The sequence below is a fragment of the Puntigrus tetrazona genome, chromosome 1 (genome assembly GCF_018831695.1).
Source record: "Puntigrus tetrazona isolate hp1 chromosome 1, ASM1883169v1, whole genome shotgun sequence".
Lineage (NCBI taxonomy): Eukaryota > Metazoa > Chordata > Actinopteri > Cypriniformes > Cyprinidae > Puntigrus > Puntigrus tetrazona.
Window position 1 is genome coordinate 18815491 of NC_056699.1, and position 18191 is coordinate 18833681.

An 18191-nucleotide genomic window follows, 5' to 3' on the forward strand; every position below is an offset into this window, starting at 1 on the left:
ATAAAGCTAAAAAAAAAAAAATCATTGCTCAATCAAAGCATTGCTCAATTGAAATCCTACAGTCAAACTCCAAGACTTTCAACGTGAAGCAGAAAATTATGATTAAGTTGTGCGTGTATGTGTGTGTGTGTGTGGCCCCATCATCCCAGAGGGTCTGAGGCAATCGGATCAACCCTCAGCTGAGCAGCCCGGGCCAGACAGAAAGGAGGGGGTTTATGGTGGGAGCGTGGTGGGGGAGGGGTGCCCAAGAAGAGAAAGTGGCACATACTCCCTCCCACATTACCATACAATAGGATTGGGACACCCATGTCATCACACCACCGCCCTTATACAACGGGGCTTTGTGTTGGTGGTGAGCGCCATGTGATAAGATCACGTATATGCAGTGTGTTCACACTGGCTTATCACTAACTAATTAGTGAATGCCAAAACAACATCTGAGATCAGATTCTGACGTAAACAAACATCCCATCTCTCGCCTATGCGCACAATTGTGGTTGAATTTTAATTATAAGAAAGAGCAATCCACAAAATGGTTGCTTTCTAACATTCTTGAAACCGCATTGTTTGTGCATGTTTGAGTGCTTCATGAAGAGTATTAAATATCATGTCTGGAAGGAACAATGAAGATTAATGAATAGTCTACTGGGCAAAAAGAGAGAGCAGGATGGATGGTTCATCTCCTGATTCTGGAGAAACCGGTCACGCAGCTACAGGACGAATTGAAGTTGGAAAATTGTGCTCAATGGACTGTCATTTTATTTTTTATTAATTTGTGGCAAATTTAATCTTAATTTTTTAAATATACATTTTTACAAAACTGATATAAAATGGACTGATAAAATAAAGAAGAGGCCAGGTAGCACTTTGTTTCTCAGGGATTGTTCAAAAAGATGTATGATTTAAAAGATCTAAAATGGCAAAAATTTATGCATTGCAGTAGATCAATCTCTTAATTTTATTTTTGTTTTTTCAGACCTATTCTAGGAGTCAGCATCAAGTACCATATATAAATATAAACAGGAGACACTGAAGTGTAGGTCTAGATCATTTAAGTGATCAATTTTCCTTCTATTTTTTTTCTAATAATTACTGAATTCTCTAAATGTTAAGAAAATGCAAGGAAACAATTGGGTGTTTTTTTACTATGTACACCAACAGAAACTCCTGCAGTTAGATTTTTTTCTTTAAAAAGTTTATTTGCACCATATTGTTATAGGCGCTTTGAATAGGTCTATTTAATTTACTAACAATATAGATGTGTCCATAAATAGTTAGGGAGAAAGAGAATGGAAAAGCCATTGTTATATAATAACAAAACAAAGTAGAAAGGTCAAAGTAAAGGGACTTTTTTTTTAGCGGGAATATGTTTTCAATCTGATTACACACAATAAACAGAAACCATACCAATAGTAAAAGGTAATAGTAAAATGCACAAATTATCAAAAACAGTCCGTATCATTCACAAACTACACACGAAATTAGTGAGAAAATTTACAGAGTGCAACAGATGTGAAAAAGTACAATAGATCTTTATGAACTATATAAGTATTATTTACATTATATAACGCTGTCTGTACTCTGTTGTCTTTTTTTACCAGGAAATCGCCTCACGACGCGAATATCTGAATTCCAGTGCTTTATCATATGTGTACTGCTGTTTCATCCTTGTTTTTGCTTTGTTTTATGTCCAAGTAGTCTGTCGTGTCTTCTGGGCTTTTTCAGAGAGTGCTCTCATGCAAATATTATTTTGTGTTTGTTTTCATGCACGCACAACATGCTTTACTTTCACTTTGCCAAGACCTCATTTTTACTGGTTGAAAGTGGGACAGTTTGAACCAATCTGGTCATGGGGGTGGGACTAAGCATCAATAATCAGCAACGAAGTGCATTGGATTCTTGTGATGAATCAATGTTGTCAAAATGTCAAGATGCAATCACGTATGCTACGGACACTCTCAAAAGCCAATGTCCATGTGCATTAGAAGATTTTAAGAATGTTAAAATTTGAAGTACTTCTAAAGAATCCCTTTAAAACTAAATTACATGTATATTTTTAATATATATATAAACTTTTAAGTACACTAAATGATCTGTTCACCATGAAAAAGGGCTCGCGGCCTCATTCTCCGCTGTATTGCAAGTAACACTGGCCGTCAATGAAATCATAGTAATCGCTGTCCCCTCAAGCAATAAATAACCTGGTTCCTGGTTCTATAGCACTATGCTACTATAAATGTCCCATTTTTTTGTCTACAGACTCTGCAGATCCTTCAGTAGCCCACCTTAGGTTGTTATCTACTGTATATTCCCTGATCTGCCTTTTCACAGTTAAGCTAGTGAAACACCATATCAGCCATTATCATTCCAATAAACTGTACACTGGATTGCCCGAAACTACCAAAAATATAAAAAAGATATTAGCAAAGCAGCGTATGTGTGTGTGCTTTCCCTCCAACTTGTTTGTATTCATTTCTTTAATGCTGTTGAGGAACTTCTGAGGGCTGAGCCTGCTGTGTGACAGCTCAGTGATTCTAATTGGGTGTTAGTATTGGCGTGAGAGCGGGTGATTACAGCTGACAGCATCTCTGCCAGGCTCTTTGAAGCTCTATACAGCACTTGTGCACTGAGATGCACAGAACTATGAAAATTCAGGCTGGGATCTCTACAGGAAGTACAAGATATGAGGCTCTGCGAGGATCAGAACACTGTCTAGACCAGGGATCCTCAAATCTGGCACACAAGATCCACTTTCCCGCAGAGTTTAGCTCTAACCTCAATCAAACACACCTGAGCATGCTAATTAGTGAAAATCACAGGTAAGTGAGTTTTATCAAGGTTGGAGCTAAACTCTACAGTGCACTGGACCTCCAGGGCAAGATTTGTGGGCCCCTGGTCTAGACAGACTGTATCTAGTCAAAATGTAATGAGAGGGAAATTTACCACATTAGTTGTTGATATGATAAGAAACTTATCACTGTTTTTTTTTTTTTTTAAAAACATATCACTTCGCTGCCTGTCATGTTTTATTCCATTAGGGCTTGAAAAATTGTTTCATAAAGCATTTATTCACTTTGAGATGGATGTAACACAAGACATCCGAATGTTTGCGATCTTTTGCAATAACACGTTCACATTGCTGTTTGGCAGGGTTAGGAAGTTTGGTTACAAAATTGTTATGCTCACCCTATAATGCAAGAAAATAAGAGAGGGGGGACCTGTTAAATCACGTATGAATTATTATTTATTAAAAAATAAATAATTCATAAATTAATAAATTACTAATAAAGCAAACAAATGTATGCACAAATGGATCTCTTGAGAGAGAAGGAGAGGAAATGTTTTAGCATATGGCTATTTTAACTTTATTAAACAGCTTTTCTGCTGCTTTATTATATTGTAAGCAAATAGAAATGTGAAAAGTTAGAATCTGTTAGAAAATGTGAAAGTTAGATCAAGTTTGCTGTAAACCTTGCATGTGACAGAAAAGCAAACTTATAACTACATTTTTTAATCACTGTTGATTAATTTACTAGTTAATCCTAACTTTTAACTGTCCATCGTCAACATCTACTCCAACATCTGTAAATATTTCTATATCAAAATATAATTTTTTACAACCCTTCCAATTCCATTAGACAATATATTGGCAATATTAGCTATGGTTATGTTCTGGTGGCTACCATTCAGATACACAGCTTATGATGGCCACAAAAATATAATGAAAAGCAAAACATTTCATTCAGAAAATAAGAAAAATAATAACTGTCTGCTGTATTAAGTCACCACACTGATTCACCACTTTCATGGCAGTGAGTGAATAAAATACATGTATGTGGGGACAGTTAAAAATGCTAAAAACGTTTTAGAGAACCTTGTACTACAACTTAATTAAATGCATGATTGCAAGTTTAAAATTCTAATTTAATAATATATTGCCAACATTATTCTGATTAGTTCTGTTTACATAATGATGCTGATAATTACATTAACCTAAAATCAATATGTATATGTTTGTGTGTGTGTGTGTGTGTGTGTGTACCCTCTACACTACAAATATGTATACACACAGCTGTAATTATCACAAGCGATATTAAAAATTGACAGACAGCTTTAAGAAGTACCTGCAATCACAATGCCAATGGCATGACATCATTCAAAAAAGTGGTTTGACAGTATAAAAATAGAGTTGAGACAGATGGCAGAAAATTGCCCAGCAGGCTCAGTCCACATTTACTCTGAATCTTCTCTGAACAATCCTAGAACCCTTTTACATCACTTGCATTTTTCATGAGCAAGGTTTTCTTTGTTTAAAAAAAGGTATGTTTATCACTGACTTAAAATCCCACAGGTCGAGCACTTCTCCTCAAGAGCAGTCACAACACAAAAAACGTGCCTCGGATGGAGAGAGACTGTGTTTGACAAAATAGTTATAAATAGCATGAGGGGGAAAAAAACGTTTCTCTGACACCTTCAAATTTTATTAATTTACATTTTCAGCCCTCTAAATGAGTGTTAAAATGTTATTACAAATTACATTTTTTACATTTTCCACGACTCTGGGATCCCTGTACATGATTAGCAAATTCATTCAAAATTGTTCACTAAACCTGTAAAATCAATGAAGCTGAATAAAAGCTTTCATCGAGATACTTGCCCTTTGTTATATTTTGAATAGTGACTGTCATGCTTGTTGAAAGCAGCTTAAGGACACTCTGACAAAGCAGTAGCTAATTAACAAACACTAATTGCACTTGAGTTCATCAAAATCATCATTTAATTTCATACATTCTGAAATGGCTTTAAGGCACTGTAGATGCACACTACTGGATTGCTTTAAAAACGTGAATATACATCAGAAAACATGTAGTAATTGTATTTTTTTGCATTTTGAGTGCCCTGCAAAAATTGAATAAAAATGATCTGAACAGCTTTCCAAAACATCTATAAAGGTTTGGCACAAACATGCAACAGATGCACAATTCAGTGAAACGTGAAATGTCTACACCGAAACAGCTCAGGACATCAATCAGAAGGGTTTCTAGCCCAGAGGACGTCATTGATCAAGAGGCAGGAAGAAGCGACATATTTCGAATGAGTACACAGAGCTATCATACTTTTGAAGATACGCGGCAAAGAAAACACAACAAAAGTGGTAAAAGATCAATAGTACACAGAATCCCATTCTGAAGTCCTTCTTCTGTCACTGAATGATTACATTTCTAAAAGTGAAAATAAATCTTCAATTGTATGCTATCATGATTTTACAAAACTAGTTAATGTCTGCATGGTATTTCCATTATTTCTTCAGAATGGCTGCTCTCTTTAGTAATATGAACAGACACTAACAATACAAAGTTCTTTTCCTAACGAGAACGTAAACGTTATTTCCATTCCTCTCGACTGCATTCAAAAGCAGCATTTATTTCATTTTTCATTATTTCAAGTCCAACCCTGTTTTGTGGTTGATTGACACTGGATAAATCATGATTCATATGGTAAGTGAATATTCACTAAGACCATACAAAACATGATTTACCAAGTCTGCAACAATAGCTAAAGAATGTTGGTGAGCATTTGAATTCACAAATCAAAAGCACAGAGAATCGATTTCACTTCTACATTAGAGTTTATGCAGTTAACGAGAGTGTTTGAATGATGGCCGCAGAGAAAGAACTAGGCAGTCCTGAGTATTTAATTTTGCTATGCACTGTAGCATGTCCCAAAAGCAAGATCAATACAGTTCCCATCCAAAAACTGCCTCCAGGTCAAGCCGTGGCTTAATCTATGCACTCAAAGGAGTGTAATTACTTTTTTTAATTTATGATTCCAAGACGTTTTGATTCCACAGCTTTAATGATATGCTACAGCAGTACAATTATGCATTTTAATGAAAACCACAGAGTGGCCATGGACTCAACAAACCATGGCACACACATTCATGAAGGCATAAATACTTCATTATATACATTGGAAGTGCATAGCTTGTGATGGTAGCTTATCTGCCTGCTGATCCACTTATGGAAACCAAAGATGAGAATTAATCCAGAGCACTCTGCCATCTGCTGAAGATGAATGATTTATCTATCTTAACCCCCACAAGCAGCCAGTTTTCATATGAAGCTGCCTGTGTTATAATCAAACTGTTCATATCACTAATGAAGTCTCTATATCCACAGCCAGGTGTATCTTGCTGGGGTTCTTACAGCTCTACACGGGGTTAAATACAACACAGTGTTGGGTAAAATATGGACAAACTCGCTGGTTGCGTTAAACTGTTGGTTGAAAACAACCCAATCATTGAGGTTGTCCATATCTAACTCAGCATTTCGAATGTAGTAACTGCCATCTTTACTCCCAGTGAGATGACATTGCAGAAGAAAAGGCCGTTAACAGTGAGGACTGGAAAGCTAGAGCTGAAATTCATTCACAGAAAGAGAGCGAGCGATAAGAAGAGCTGGACTGGGTCTGAGAGAATCCCTCGCTGACGGTCCCCATGGGCAGTCTTTAAACACTGTTATTGCGAAGTGCTTCCTCACATGAGTGAAGTGGAAATAATTGATTTCCACAGAAAACGCTGAAGGACTGCGCATCTGTTGAGCAGCTTCTGTAGGCTGTTTGTACAGAGTTTCATTGTGGGTGTTCAAAACCAGCATCAAGAGAAACCGACGCACATTCTATTAAAAGTCGAATTGAACGGAGACTCTCTCATATCAAGCTTTATACAACCTAAACTCATCAAACACATGCCGTTTTGATCAACAGCTGGTTTGTATCTCATATGTTGTGGCGATATCAAAGAAGAGGGGTGCAGAATGGGTTAAAAAAGAGATCATTTTGCATGCTCAGTGCCGCCCTGATTTCCTCTCTCTCTCTCTCGCAATCAGAAGTGGGTCAGTTATGGCAGGCAAGCAGTGCCGTTACTTAAAGAAGAGCCGCGGTTGCTCATAAGCACCATTTTGATGACATATATCTACTCATGCCCTAGCAACCAGCCTTATTTTTTTAATTCCCCCTTGCCCCACCTTATATTTGCTGTCTATTGTTCTTCAGCACGTCCAACTACAGCAATAATACAAAAAATGAAAGCATGAGAGTGGGCGTGTGAGTGGGAGAAACACTGGGGGGCTTATTTCAGACTAAACATCAAAAATACTGGACACCTCCTCTCACCTGTACATAAGTGCACCGAATCTAACGAATCCCAATCAACATTCTAGCATCTGGCATACAGTATTCTCATAACTCATTCTTAATACATACAACACCAGATGCCTCTCCCACACGCCTCCCAAGCCAAACACATCACAAAAGCTATGGCTTTAAATCAGATGAGTGACAATCGTGAAAAGTAAACAGTTTAAGAGACAAAGGCAGTAAACAGCCTCACTAATCTAATCTGACCCGAGTACTGTTTTGTAATGGCTGCATTGTGGTGATAACCAGAGCAGCCCAATGATGGAAAAAAAAAAGAATGAACGGTGGAAAGAAAAGAGAGCTGTGACAAGCCCTTGTTATCCATTAAGACGAGCACAAAAAAAAGCAAATGATACAAATGAGCGCACTGACAACTGCCATTCCCACAGACTGACCAGAGCACTTGAAACCACACCAGCACCAATTAACAGAAGCTCTGATCTTTATCAGCATCACTGCAAATTGTGTTGCAGCCTTAAGCAATACAATCGCTGATTCTGTAGGCTGTAAAAAATATCCTTAAAGTAATTAGTGGCAGTCGCCATCAGTAAAGCCTTGCCTGATTGAGATTGTAAACACGTATGCATCAACACAAAGACAAGAGCGCATGATAAGAGAAGGAGGAGATGGTGAAGGAAAGCAATTTGACACAATACCTTTCTGTGTCTGTCCCTCTTCCATGTTCTCTTCCATTGTGGATCAAAGCGCGGATTACAGAAGTGGATGAAATGTAACAATGCCTATACGGTCAAGTGGATGAGCGTCTGTGCGCGCGGTGGAGAGATTGAGCGCGTGTGTGTGTGGAAGAGCGCGAGCGGGCGTGAGTGTGTGTATGTGTGTGTGTGTGTGTGAGTGAGGTGGCTCCGCGGCTCCTCTTCTCGACCGCAGATATCAGTCAGCGCGATCTTCAGCTGTCGGTTTATCTGTCTCTCAAACGCTGTCCATCGCAAAAGAAATATTCGTAGACTTCAACAATACGCGCGTCGCGCGTGTTAATTATCTCGAAGACGTTTGGTTTTGATAACGAGAGATATGAGACACTTTGAACCTTACAATGCAGGTGTTTTGAACAACTGATCTCTTTTCTAGCGCTGATGTAAAAATGCACCGCATTGAAAACAACTCCCCGCACTAACAGATGGATGGGTGTATCCTAGTAACCAGCAGGGCCCCCCTCCCTTCATCATGAAGACTCCAGCATACAGTACACACACACACACACACACACACACACACGCACTCCACACCATGGTCCCTGTCTCATCCTGTGGACAGTAATGTTTTTACATTTCATGCTTTGATAGATAGATTTAATCTGTCCTAAAATTAGGTAACCATAGTCAGTATTTCTTTTTTTAACCCCATAGAAACAAGAAAGCTATTTATTTTACTAGATGTCATACATGATAATGCCATGTAGTATATTAAAAGTATAATTAATAGCGCCAGCATTAATCAGTTATTATTACTAGCATAGCTTGATCTTGACATAAATGCACCATTTGTTAGACAAACTTGTTTGTCTTTAGCTTAATCCACAAAATTCCATAATACATAAACTTTTTTTTTTGGTTTTCACTGTTACTACTCAAGAGTCAGTCATCTGGGTAAAATGCAGACCAATTCCACTTGTCTGATAAAAAGAAAATGAATATGGTAATACTTTGAAATATGGTCTGCAAAGGCCTAAGATAATCAATGAACAGACACAGAGAGAGTTAGCGATCTCTTTATTATAGTAATAAAGCATCCTCAACTTTATTCAGGAAGATAGTTCATATTTATACAAACAACAGGCCATATGCATCATCAAATTATTCAGTTATAAATTACATTACATACATAGGAAAGAAATATAATTACTAAGAAATATAATTACTAATAATTTGGTGTAAGTACTATGCGTATTTGTATTTGTCTACACTGTAAAAACAATTCAGTAAAATCTGATGAAAAACTTGCAGCTGTGGTTGCAAGAGTTCTATTGTTAAAGAAAAAAACTCTAAACTGTAACGTTTTAGGTTTTTACTTAAATTTACTATTAAAAACCACAATTTCATTAACTGATATAATGTTAGCATACCAATCTATTAAAGTATCTATTTGTACCTTTTGAAATACACTGGTAACCACCAAAAGCAGGTGGCAATGAGAACGTCACGTAATTAACCAAATCCCATCAGGAGCAGCTTTTAATTAGTAACATATATAGAAGGTGAATGTTCATTCACATAAACACTAAACACCATCACAGTGAGACTAATTAAACTGAAATATGCACTAAATATCAATTTAACAATATTAGATGTAGCATGCAACCCTAATTAACATAGAAGACATAAGAAGAAGAAACACACCACATTCAAGCCAAATATGAAATGCAATGCAGGGAATTCTGGGAATGTCAATTTATGTTTTTTCCCTGTTTTTAGTGTAGCATTTTCACAGTTTTGTCTGTTAGAATCACTGTAATTGTTTTGCAGTGTGTACAAGAGGAGGTATGTGAAATATGTCTACTTGAGAGATAAAAGGGACAGAGAGGGAAGCTATTAACAATACAAATGTATTCAAAGTAGCAAAGGCATGTTATGTTACTCACAATGCTGCAGTATAATTGAAGTATTTCATATGAAGAGAATACAGTACTCGATACAGTAAATGAACAGTAACAGTGTTGTGACTATAGTGCCACAGTGCACTTTCTTTGTAAGGGTTCCTGTCACCTCCAGCTGTTCTGATCAGTGTCAATGACACTCTCATACTAGCAGCTTGAAAACTGAACAGTTGTCACAATGCTGACGACAGACTTGAGAACCTAGCAGCATAAAGAGCCCAGAGATGGCAAAAGAGCGACTGAGCAATCCATAACAACGTACAATTGCAAAGTCAAGCAATGAATGTTAAGCTAAGCTTTTTTTATCTTTATAGACCAAAATGTTGCATTCACCCTTTCCATTTAAAGTCATCAAACTGTGAGATAATAAATATCTTTACATAAAGATAAGCTGCTTTATTTTTAATTTCCCATGAATTATTTTAAGAATCAATGAATTTCAAGCACATAACACCCAGAAAGTCCTCTTGAAAATGTGTATGTTAATGTGTGCATGTTTCTAGAGCACCTGTTGCTCTCATATAGTAATTCCACTTTACCTCACAACCTGTGGTTTCTGATTGGCTGAGATGCTCACAGAGGACAATAACTCATATTTCTAGAGCATTTGCCTGACTAATGCTCTAGATGTCATAAATGTTTGTAAATTGAATCATTTTGAATGCTATATAGCATTACTTTTAATAACAAATTCTTCATTGATGTATGCAAAGAAAATTATTTGTAATGTTTTTTTGATAAAATGCATATACTTTGATTATTACATGTATACATAGCTCACTTAAAAACTAAAACAGTTCAAAGTAACACATAATGTTACAGGAAAGTCAAAAATGGATGCTAGGCAAGTCATTAACATGGACTGTGGCACGTGCTGCCAGCTGGCTTCCATTTTAAGAAGATTAGCTGGAATGCCTTGTTATCATAAAATTATTTCTCCAAACTGCAGTCAGTGCTGAGAATCAAATAGATGTGCTGTGTGTAGACTTCTATGAAGTTAACTGGGCTTTCCTTCTCTGTCAAAGCTCAATAAAGTGATTAATTACAACACTGGCCTGCGAACACAACATTTGTTTTAAATCCAATTCTCTATTTGATCAAAATCAGACCTAAGAAATCTGTAACAATTAGATTTGTTTGACAAAAAAGCACATTTAATGCATATCATGTACGTATTTTTGTAGTAATTACAGATAATGCTTTAGTGAACTGATTACATCTGACTGCAACATAGAGATTGACTTTCTTCAGGAAGATCACTGATGTACTGCATGGCTGTAACTTGCCATCAGTATAAATGGCAGTGCATCTGCATATTTAAAGTGTCTTCCAATTGACCTATCGGTAAGCCCCACCCCCCTTAGTTACTGTTGCTAACTGTCTGAAAATGACAGCTGTCAGTGTGAAAAACCTTGTCATTATATCTTTTTGATATATTTGAAACACAGACGACCCACCATTCAAGTGGGACTTAAATTTGCCATGGAGAGATATATACAAATATCGAAAAATAAATATTGTGGGTATTAATTAGGAAGTTTACAGATTTAGAAGGGTTTACAGATCACAATGTAAGCGGTAGAAGCCTCATATTCCAGTAGTCATTATGAATGATAACATCCCAGATCAACACTGTTCATGCAGGGCATGAGTAAATTAATTCACATTTAACCAATTTAAGAGGCAATGCAATGTCAAATTTAGTTTATGCGTTTTTGTCCTACTCTGAACAACACGCAATAACAGTTCACTATTTAGGTTTGTACATTAGCATGTACTCGCTTACTTTAAACGTTAGCTAGTTTTAGCCAGGGATAGCTTGTTTAAGCACAATATGACATTAATGTTCTGCTTGAGCGGATGAAAATTGTAACTTAATGAGAGTATGACAACCAGAAAATGAATCTTTTTGTTTTCATTGGGATAGGGAAAGAATGCTGAGGGACATTTTGCTCAATTTTGTTTGGGTTTAGGAAACGGAATAATATAAATTCCATCCCCCATCCTCTCAGTATACCTGGGTCTCCCAGTTTCTATTGCTGAAAAGCATCTCCACATGACGCTTATTGTTGATATAGTTTGTTTTTGTTTAAAAGCTCCCTCATCCCTGCAAAGGACCTCTACATCTCAGTAATTGGGTTCTTGGTCAGCTCCATGACCAAGACCTTGCTGATTTGAATCAATACCAAAGTGAATAACAAGCAATCTGTGGGAGCAGTCTAGGGGTTTTCAAACTTCCTACATTTGACATTTGTAGAAGCCCATAGTCATAAGGGGCATATACACCACGATATACATCAAAGGCCAACTGATGTAGAAAAAAGAATCAAAACCAAACAGAACCATAACTTATGACTGCAAATATTAACACCAGTTTATATTTAATATTGTATTTTAACATTAGCTAATTGAGGGACATGGTGATTAAATCCAGTAAATCAAATAGCAATATTCTAAGCTACATTTAATTATTATGGGACACATATATCACTGTAAGGACAAGAGTTTTTTTAATGCCATGCATATTCAAATTACAGAATAAATTTCATACCACTTTAACAATACAGCATCTGTTTCTGCCAAACGGTCACAATAGAGTTGGTTGAACGTGATGTAAATAATTTTCACACCTCATCTTTATCTGATCGCTCACTAGACTATAAGTGCAGAGCGAAGAGGATGAAATGTTAAGCCCCATAGGGGTCTTGCTGCCAGGGCCAGCATCCAATCAGAATGCCTCAAGCAGTAAGGAAGTGACAGAATTGGGCCTGCACATTTATTACAGAGCTGAGAGCAGTCATCCAGTCCAAGATATGGAGAAATAGGACTATGGGTCTTTCCTACTGCCTGGTCTTTTGTGAGACAACATATAGGGGGTCATTGTTCAATTAAAAAATAATACACGATTTCTGATTAAGAAAGCTGGTCCAAAAGGTAAAAAAAACATCCTGCTCTTATCTCTAAATGTTTTGTTATCAGTGCATAAATGATAATGGTTATAGATAAAGCATAAATAAATAAAATTAGATGACATGACCTGCTCTCTATTTTTAATTCTCTATTCTATTCCCTGTTTCACTTGCTTTCTGTGAAATTAAAAACTAAAAAAGGTCATGTAAATTTTTCACAATTCTCACTTTTTTTAAATAAACATTTATGAAATTTCAGAATTGCGAGTTTAAATCTTTTTTTCCCAAAATTGCAAGAAAGTCAGTCAGTCAGTCAATTGTGACATATAAACACAGAATTGCAAGAAAAGGACAGACTTGTGATTATAAAAAAGGAGAAACATCAAAGATATCCAAAAATTAATTTCTATTTATTTTTTACATTACCAAATGACTTGGAAATACATGCAATTGCATTTATGTATGATTCAAACCACACAAACTGCACAATCCAATTCATTAGTCTTACTACACACTGGACAAGATAGTCTGCAATTACTCTCATTTCTCAACACAAATCAAATTTGACCATACCTCAATCAATTATCCCAGTGTGCATAATAATCTTTAATGACATATTTCTGCTGTGATTGATTTTTGGATTGAGTGGAAGAACGAGAAAGTGAGAGAGAGTAGAGGATCGTGTTAGACACTAATCGGTTTTAATATGCCAAAGATTCCCTAATGAATTCTTTTGTTGATTACATTCAGAAAGACCAAGAATAGGCTGCAAAGAAGGAGGATTGAAAACAGTTCAGTGCTGTGGACTTTAATCTTGTCTTCAAATTGAAAAAATATATACACATTTGGTATGTCCATACATATTATATATACAGATATGTAAGAAAATTACACACACAGATTGTGCCCAAAGCTCCTCCCAAGTTCTCCCTCTCTCTCTCTCTCTTTCTCCTGTGTTTTTCAACCATTCCATTAGTATTGCTAAATCCAAGGATTCCCCTGATACTTAAAATAGCATGCAGAAAACAGGATTGAATACATATTCTTACCCCCCATATTCTTTCATCTCACTATGAAATACCTTCACTATCTCTCATTTCAGAGGTACAGATGCCAACTGGCTTTAATCAAACAGCAGATCATTGAATTGTATGGTGGGAGGAGCCATAAAAACTGCATGCGTGTCACGATGTTGATCCTGTTCCCAACACAATGGCCTAGAGAAAAGGACTAAATGGATTTTTAATGCTACAATAAATGTGTCGATCATTCATACTCGCTGCCATCTATTGATTTTCCCCCTGGATGAGCTCATAGATACACCGGTAATTATTTGATGTTATGCCTATGCTCTTTAGTGCATATAAAAGGCATTTATCCGGTTTGAAACTAGTCATCGCATGCATGATTCTCTGAACAGCTGATAATCACAGATTCTGCATTCAGCTAAATGTGACTCTAAAAATGGTTAATTTCCTTTGAACGCCTAAGAATTGAGGACAATGGAATGACTGACGTACATGTGGTGCCATATATTCACATGGACTGAAAAAAGCATTGATGACCTATTTTACCATACTATAGACAAATCGTTTAAGCCACATACTTGCTTTAAACGAGCTCTCTTGAGGATTGAATTTGCCACATGGCATTCCCATTATGCTGCATTCCAATGTTGGATATCTGTGATGGTATATGGACTCTACCATCACAGACACACACACACACACGCACACGCACACACACACATACATGTTGGATAGGTGGTATCATTCATATAGGGCTACACATTTCATTTTTTCAATTTTTTCAAACAAAATACATATATATTTCATCGCAGCACAGCACATTCCACATCCTGTGTGAAAGGGCGTGAGAGAGTCATGTGAGTGAAGGTCCACCCTGATCCTGACCAACAGTGGAGTGTACAATTGAAAGCATATGAATACATACAAATTAGCCACAGATTCATCAAAATGTAAAATAGCACAAATAGCAATTCAGTAATCCAACCTATCAAGGAGGTCTTACTGTCTAAATGTTGCTCATCCAGCTGTGACAATGTCCATAATGATAATTCCACTACTAATGGCCCAGTCTATGTCTGTCTTGATAATAATAAAGCCAAATGAGGTAGGCTATTTTGGCAGAGGTTAATAAGAGTCCACTGTGAGACTCTAACTGTATTTGTAGTTCCCATGCAGGAAAAATAGAACACACACATTAAATATATATAAAACCTTGTAAATGGTGATTTTTTTATGGGTTTGTACATAATTTTCGCCTGCGTGAGAATGAACATACTGCAGTAAGATGTCACATTAAAACACTTCATGTCCACATGATATAATAATTTATTATGCTCTAAGAACGTCTACAGTTAATAAAGTGAAGGTAAATTAGGTCTAGAGTAATTGTGATTGAGATTTTGACCTTAGGCAATAGGGAACAAGACTGTCACCTCAATAATTCAGTCACTATTTTAACAAGCTATAATAATCACCTGAGAACTACTTCCACTGAGCCGTCTGACCTGAATGCTGGATGGACAGAAGTGCATGTGCATGTATAAATTACATTTTTACATTATTGTCAATTTAAACCAAAATTACACTGATTTATGGACTGAAAATCCTACATGGAGTCTCCTGCAGGAAACACGCCTCTAGTCTTTATTGATGACTTTATTACTACGACTAATATGCGTATACACCTCATTAGTAGATGTGCCTATGGTCATACTTCCTCTTTGAACACTGCTGATCTCAGATGGGACTGGCAGTCTAATTTCTGGTTGACAGCTGTTTTGAGCCTAGTTTAATGATTATGAACAAATATATTAAACATGAGAAACGGACAGCTGTGAACCTGAGATAAACTGTTATCATCATGACATCTGTGAAACCACAAAGCTCCAATTTCCATTCACTCCTCTTAGAGTCCACTAGTGAATAAGACTAGTGCATTTCAAATGCAGCCCTTGTCTGCAGCATGTCACATAATCAGCTGGCTTTGAACACTATAAATTAGCTTTAGCGTATCACTTGCTGATCACTTGCTCCAGTTTTAGCCTGTAACCATGGCAACAGACTGCTTCACAGATCTGCACTTTCTAGAGAGAGGGAGACTGAGAGAAAAAGGAGGAAACACATACAAACAAGCCAAGGATCTGATTCCACCCCACAACCTTATTGCACTGCCGTTGCAGATAAAAATTGACTTAGAATACAATAAACTGCTAGTTAAACTTAGCCCTAGCGTCCACATTCTCTTGCAACATTAGCTTTATGTTTTATTAAAATGCCACGTACCACAGCACAACTGAACTGAATTAAAAAAGGTACTTAAGGCCATACCATGCATGGATTGCATACCGGACAGCATCAACCAGCAAAGAATTGCGCTATAAAGCCCTACATCATTACATCCTTTGCACTTGGAGGACTAAAAGAACAGTAGTGCAAAATACACATACCCTAAACATGTCAAAATTAACTTGTTATTAATCCGTTTTATCAGGCACAACAGCAAGCAAAGTTCCGTTGTTTAGCAATAATGCAGCTTGCCACATTAATCCAATGAATATAAAAGGCGTGCATTAACTGGCTATTTATGACTTTGAACATGGTTCATCTAATCAGTTAGAGTTAGAGACTTTTTTCCAATATTGGTGTTAATGTTTGAAGTGTTGAAATGGAGCTGTTTGTGTTGCGCCTAGATCAGAACTATATTTGCGATGCGATACTGTATATACCATAACCTTGTTATAAAATTACTCATACCATAATATCATACCATGAAGATTTTATTCATACTGCCCACTCCCAGGTGGGCTGCGAAGAGCAGAAATAGGATGGGTCGACAAAAGGATGCTACCCCTCATCTCTCTCTCTCTCTCTCTCTCTCTTATCTTGTTTGACCAGATCAGCTAGTGATCTGAAAATGATAGTAAATTATCCCATTTGTACTCTGTTGTTATCTAAAGCTGACACTGCACTGATCAGAATGATGCCGGTTAAAGCCATGTAAAGCCATGTACATAAATGACATGTGTACTGTCATTTATGTACATATAGTGCAATACATCAATATTTTTCAACCATGCTAAGATATTTCATATGTAATTATGACAAGATTATAATGCATGTTTTTTTAAACGTTTTTGAAACCTTTCAAACCTTTGTATATTAATATTTTAAATTAATCATTATTCAATTGTCCAGAAGTTAAAAGTGCTTGTATAATTTAAAGGTTCTATAACTCTCTTAGTCTCTTAGTTTAGTAGTGAAAAGGATTTTATTTTGACACCAAGAGCCCCCACAAGAATTTTTAACCTCAGAAAAGTTGAAAAGTGATTCAAAACAGCTTTTGCCATTGTAGTAAATTCCAATTCAGTAACTGTAGTAAAAAGTCCAATGGCGCAACATGTCTAAAATCTAAGAAGAATGGGGTTCTACATGGCAAAAGTGCTGTCTTTTGGATCTTTGGATCAGATTGCAACAAGTGACATAAACATGCACATGTTTTGTTTTTCTGTCCTACTTATACTTTTTGTCATGTAAATAATATGCATCATTCAGGGAAGTATAAATATTAGAGGGGACCGATAAGAAAAAAAACATGCCTATGCTCATGAATGCCTTAACATATGCTTTAACATATGCAATAGACTGAACTAAATATTAATAGACTGTATTAGTGTGATAACATTATATTAAGGGACAAGAAGAAACACTCTAATGCCGTGTGACACAACTCCCTAGTGCACACAATGAATGTGAACAGCCACATATAATGCAGGATTGAAAGTAGTAATCTGACATTTAAAATAAATAAAGACATAATCTATTCGTCTGGCAGAAAGAGAAGGGCAAAGACTGTAATTCATGGTAACTTGCTGACAAGGCTTGTGAAACAGAAAAGGAGTTTGACAGCATGCTACTTATAAACCTAGCTATTGTTCTGAATTCCACCTACACACCTCAAGACAGGCAAGTCAACTAGAGCAAAGAAAGCAGCAGAGAGAGAAAGACATTCTACTATTCAAGTATTTCACTACAATAAATATTACCCTAAAATAATAATAATAATTTTGGCATTGTTTACTAAAAAACTTCAGAAAACACACTATAGGCACCATAATTGTAGTCCATTTGACATATGACTGTGTTATTACTGTGTTAGTCTCCTGAAATTATATGACATTTATATGATTGTTTGGTCGTTGTTGTTATTTTTAGTGCCTAGAGAATAAGGAAGTCAACAAAGATTCAATTAATTAAGAAGAATGACAAATGTTTGTGAATCTGGGTGGCTGTCTTTTACTAAAAGAATGAGATATGTGGAGTAATAACAAACACTCGATTGCTTTTCATATTTACAGTGATGATGGGAATGTCAAAATATTTACAAATTATAAACGACGCAAAAAAATTATTAAGTGTGAGACCTGAATGGAGCTGACAGCAAAT

The 18191-nt window shown here is 36.4% G+C and overlaps 1 protein-coding gene across 3 annotated transcripts in view; it reads right to left on the bottom strand.

The window, feature by feature from the left end:
* gpm6ab (glycoprotein M6Ab) overlaps positions 1-18191 on the bottom strand; it is a 44383-nt gene that overhangs the window by 21349 nt on the left and 4843 nt on the right. Inside the window, exon 1 of one of the 3 annotated variants that reach the window (XM_043233956.1) lies at positions 7854-8343. The exons of 1 other annotated variant lie outside the window; for it this stretch is intronic. In XM_043233956.1, coding sequence (XP_043089891.1) covers positions 7854-7890 — 37 coding nt within the window. In that variant the 5' untranslated portion in view covers positions 7891-8343. Of the gene's footprint in view, positions 1-7853; positions 8347-18191 lie in introns of those variants that run through there. One more of the 3 variants, XM_043233974.1, reaches the window with a different exon arrangement.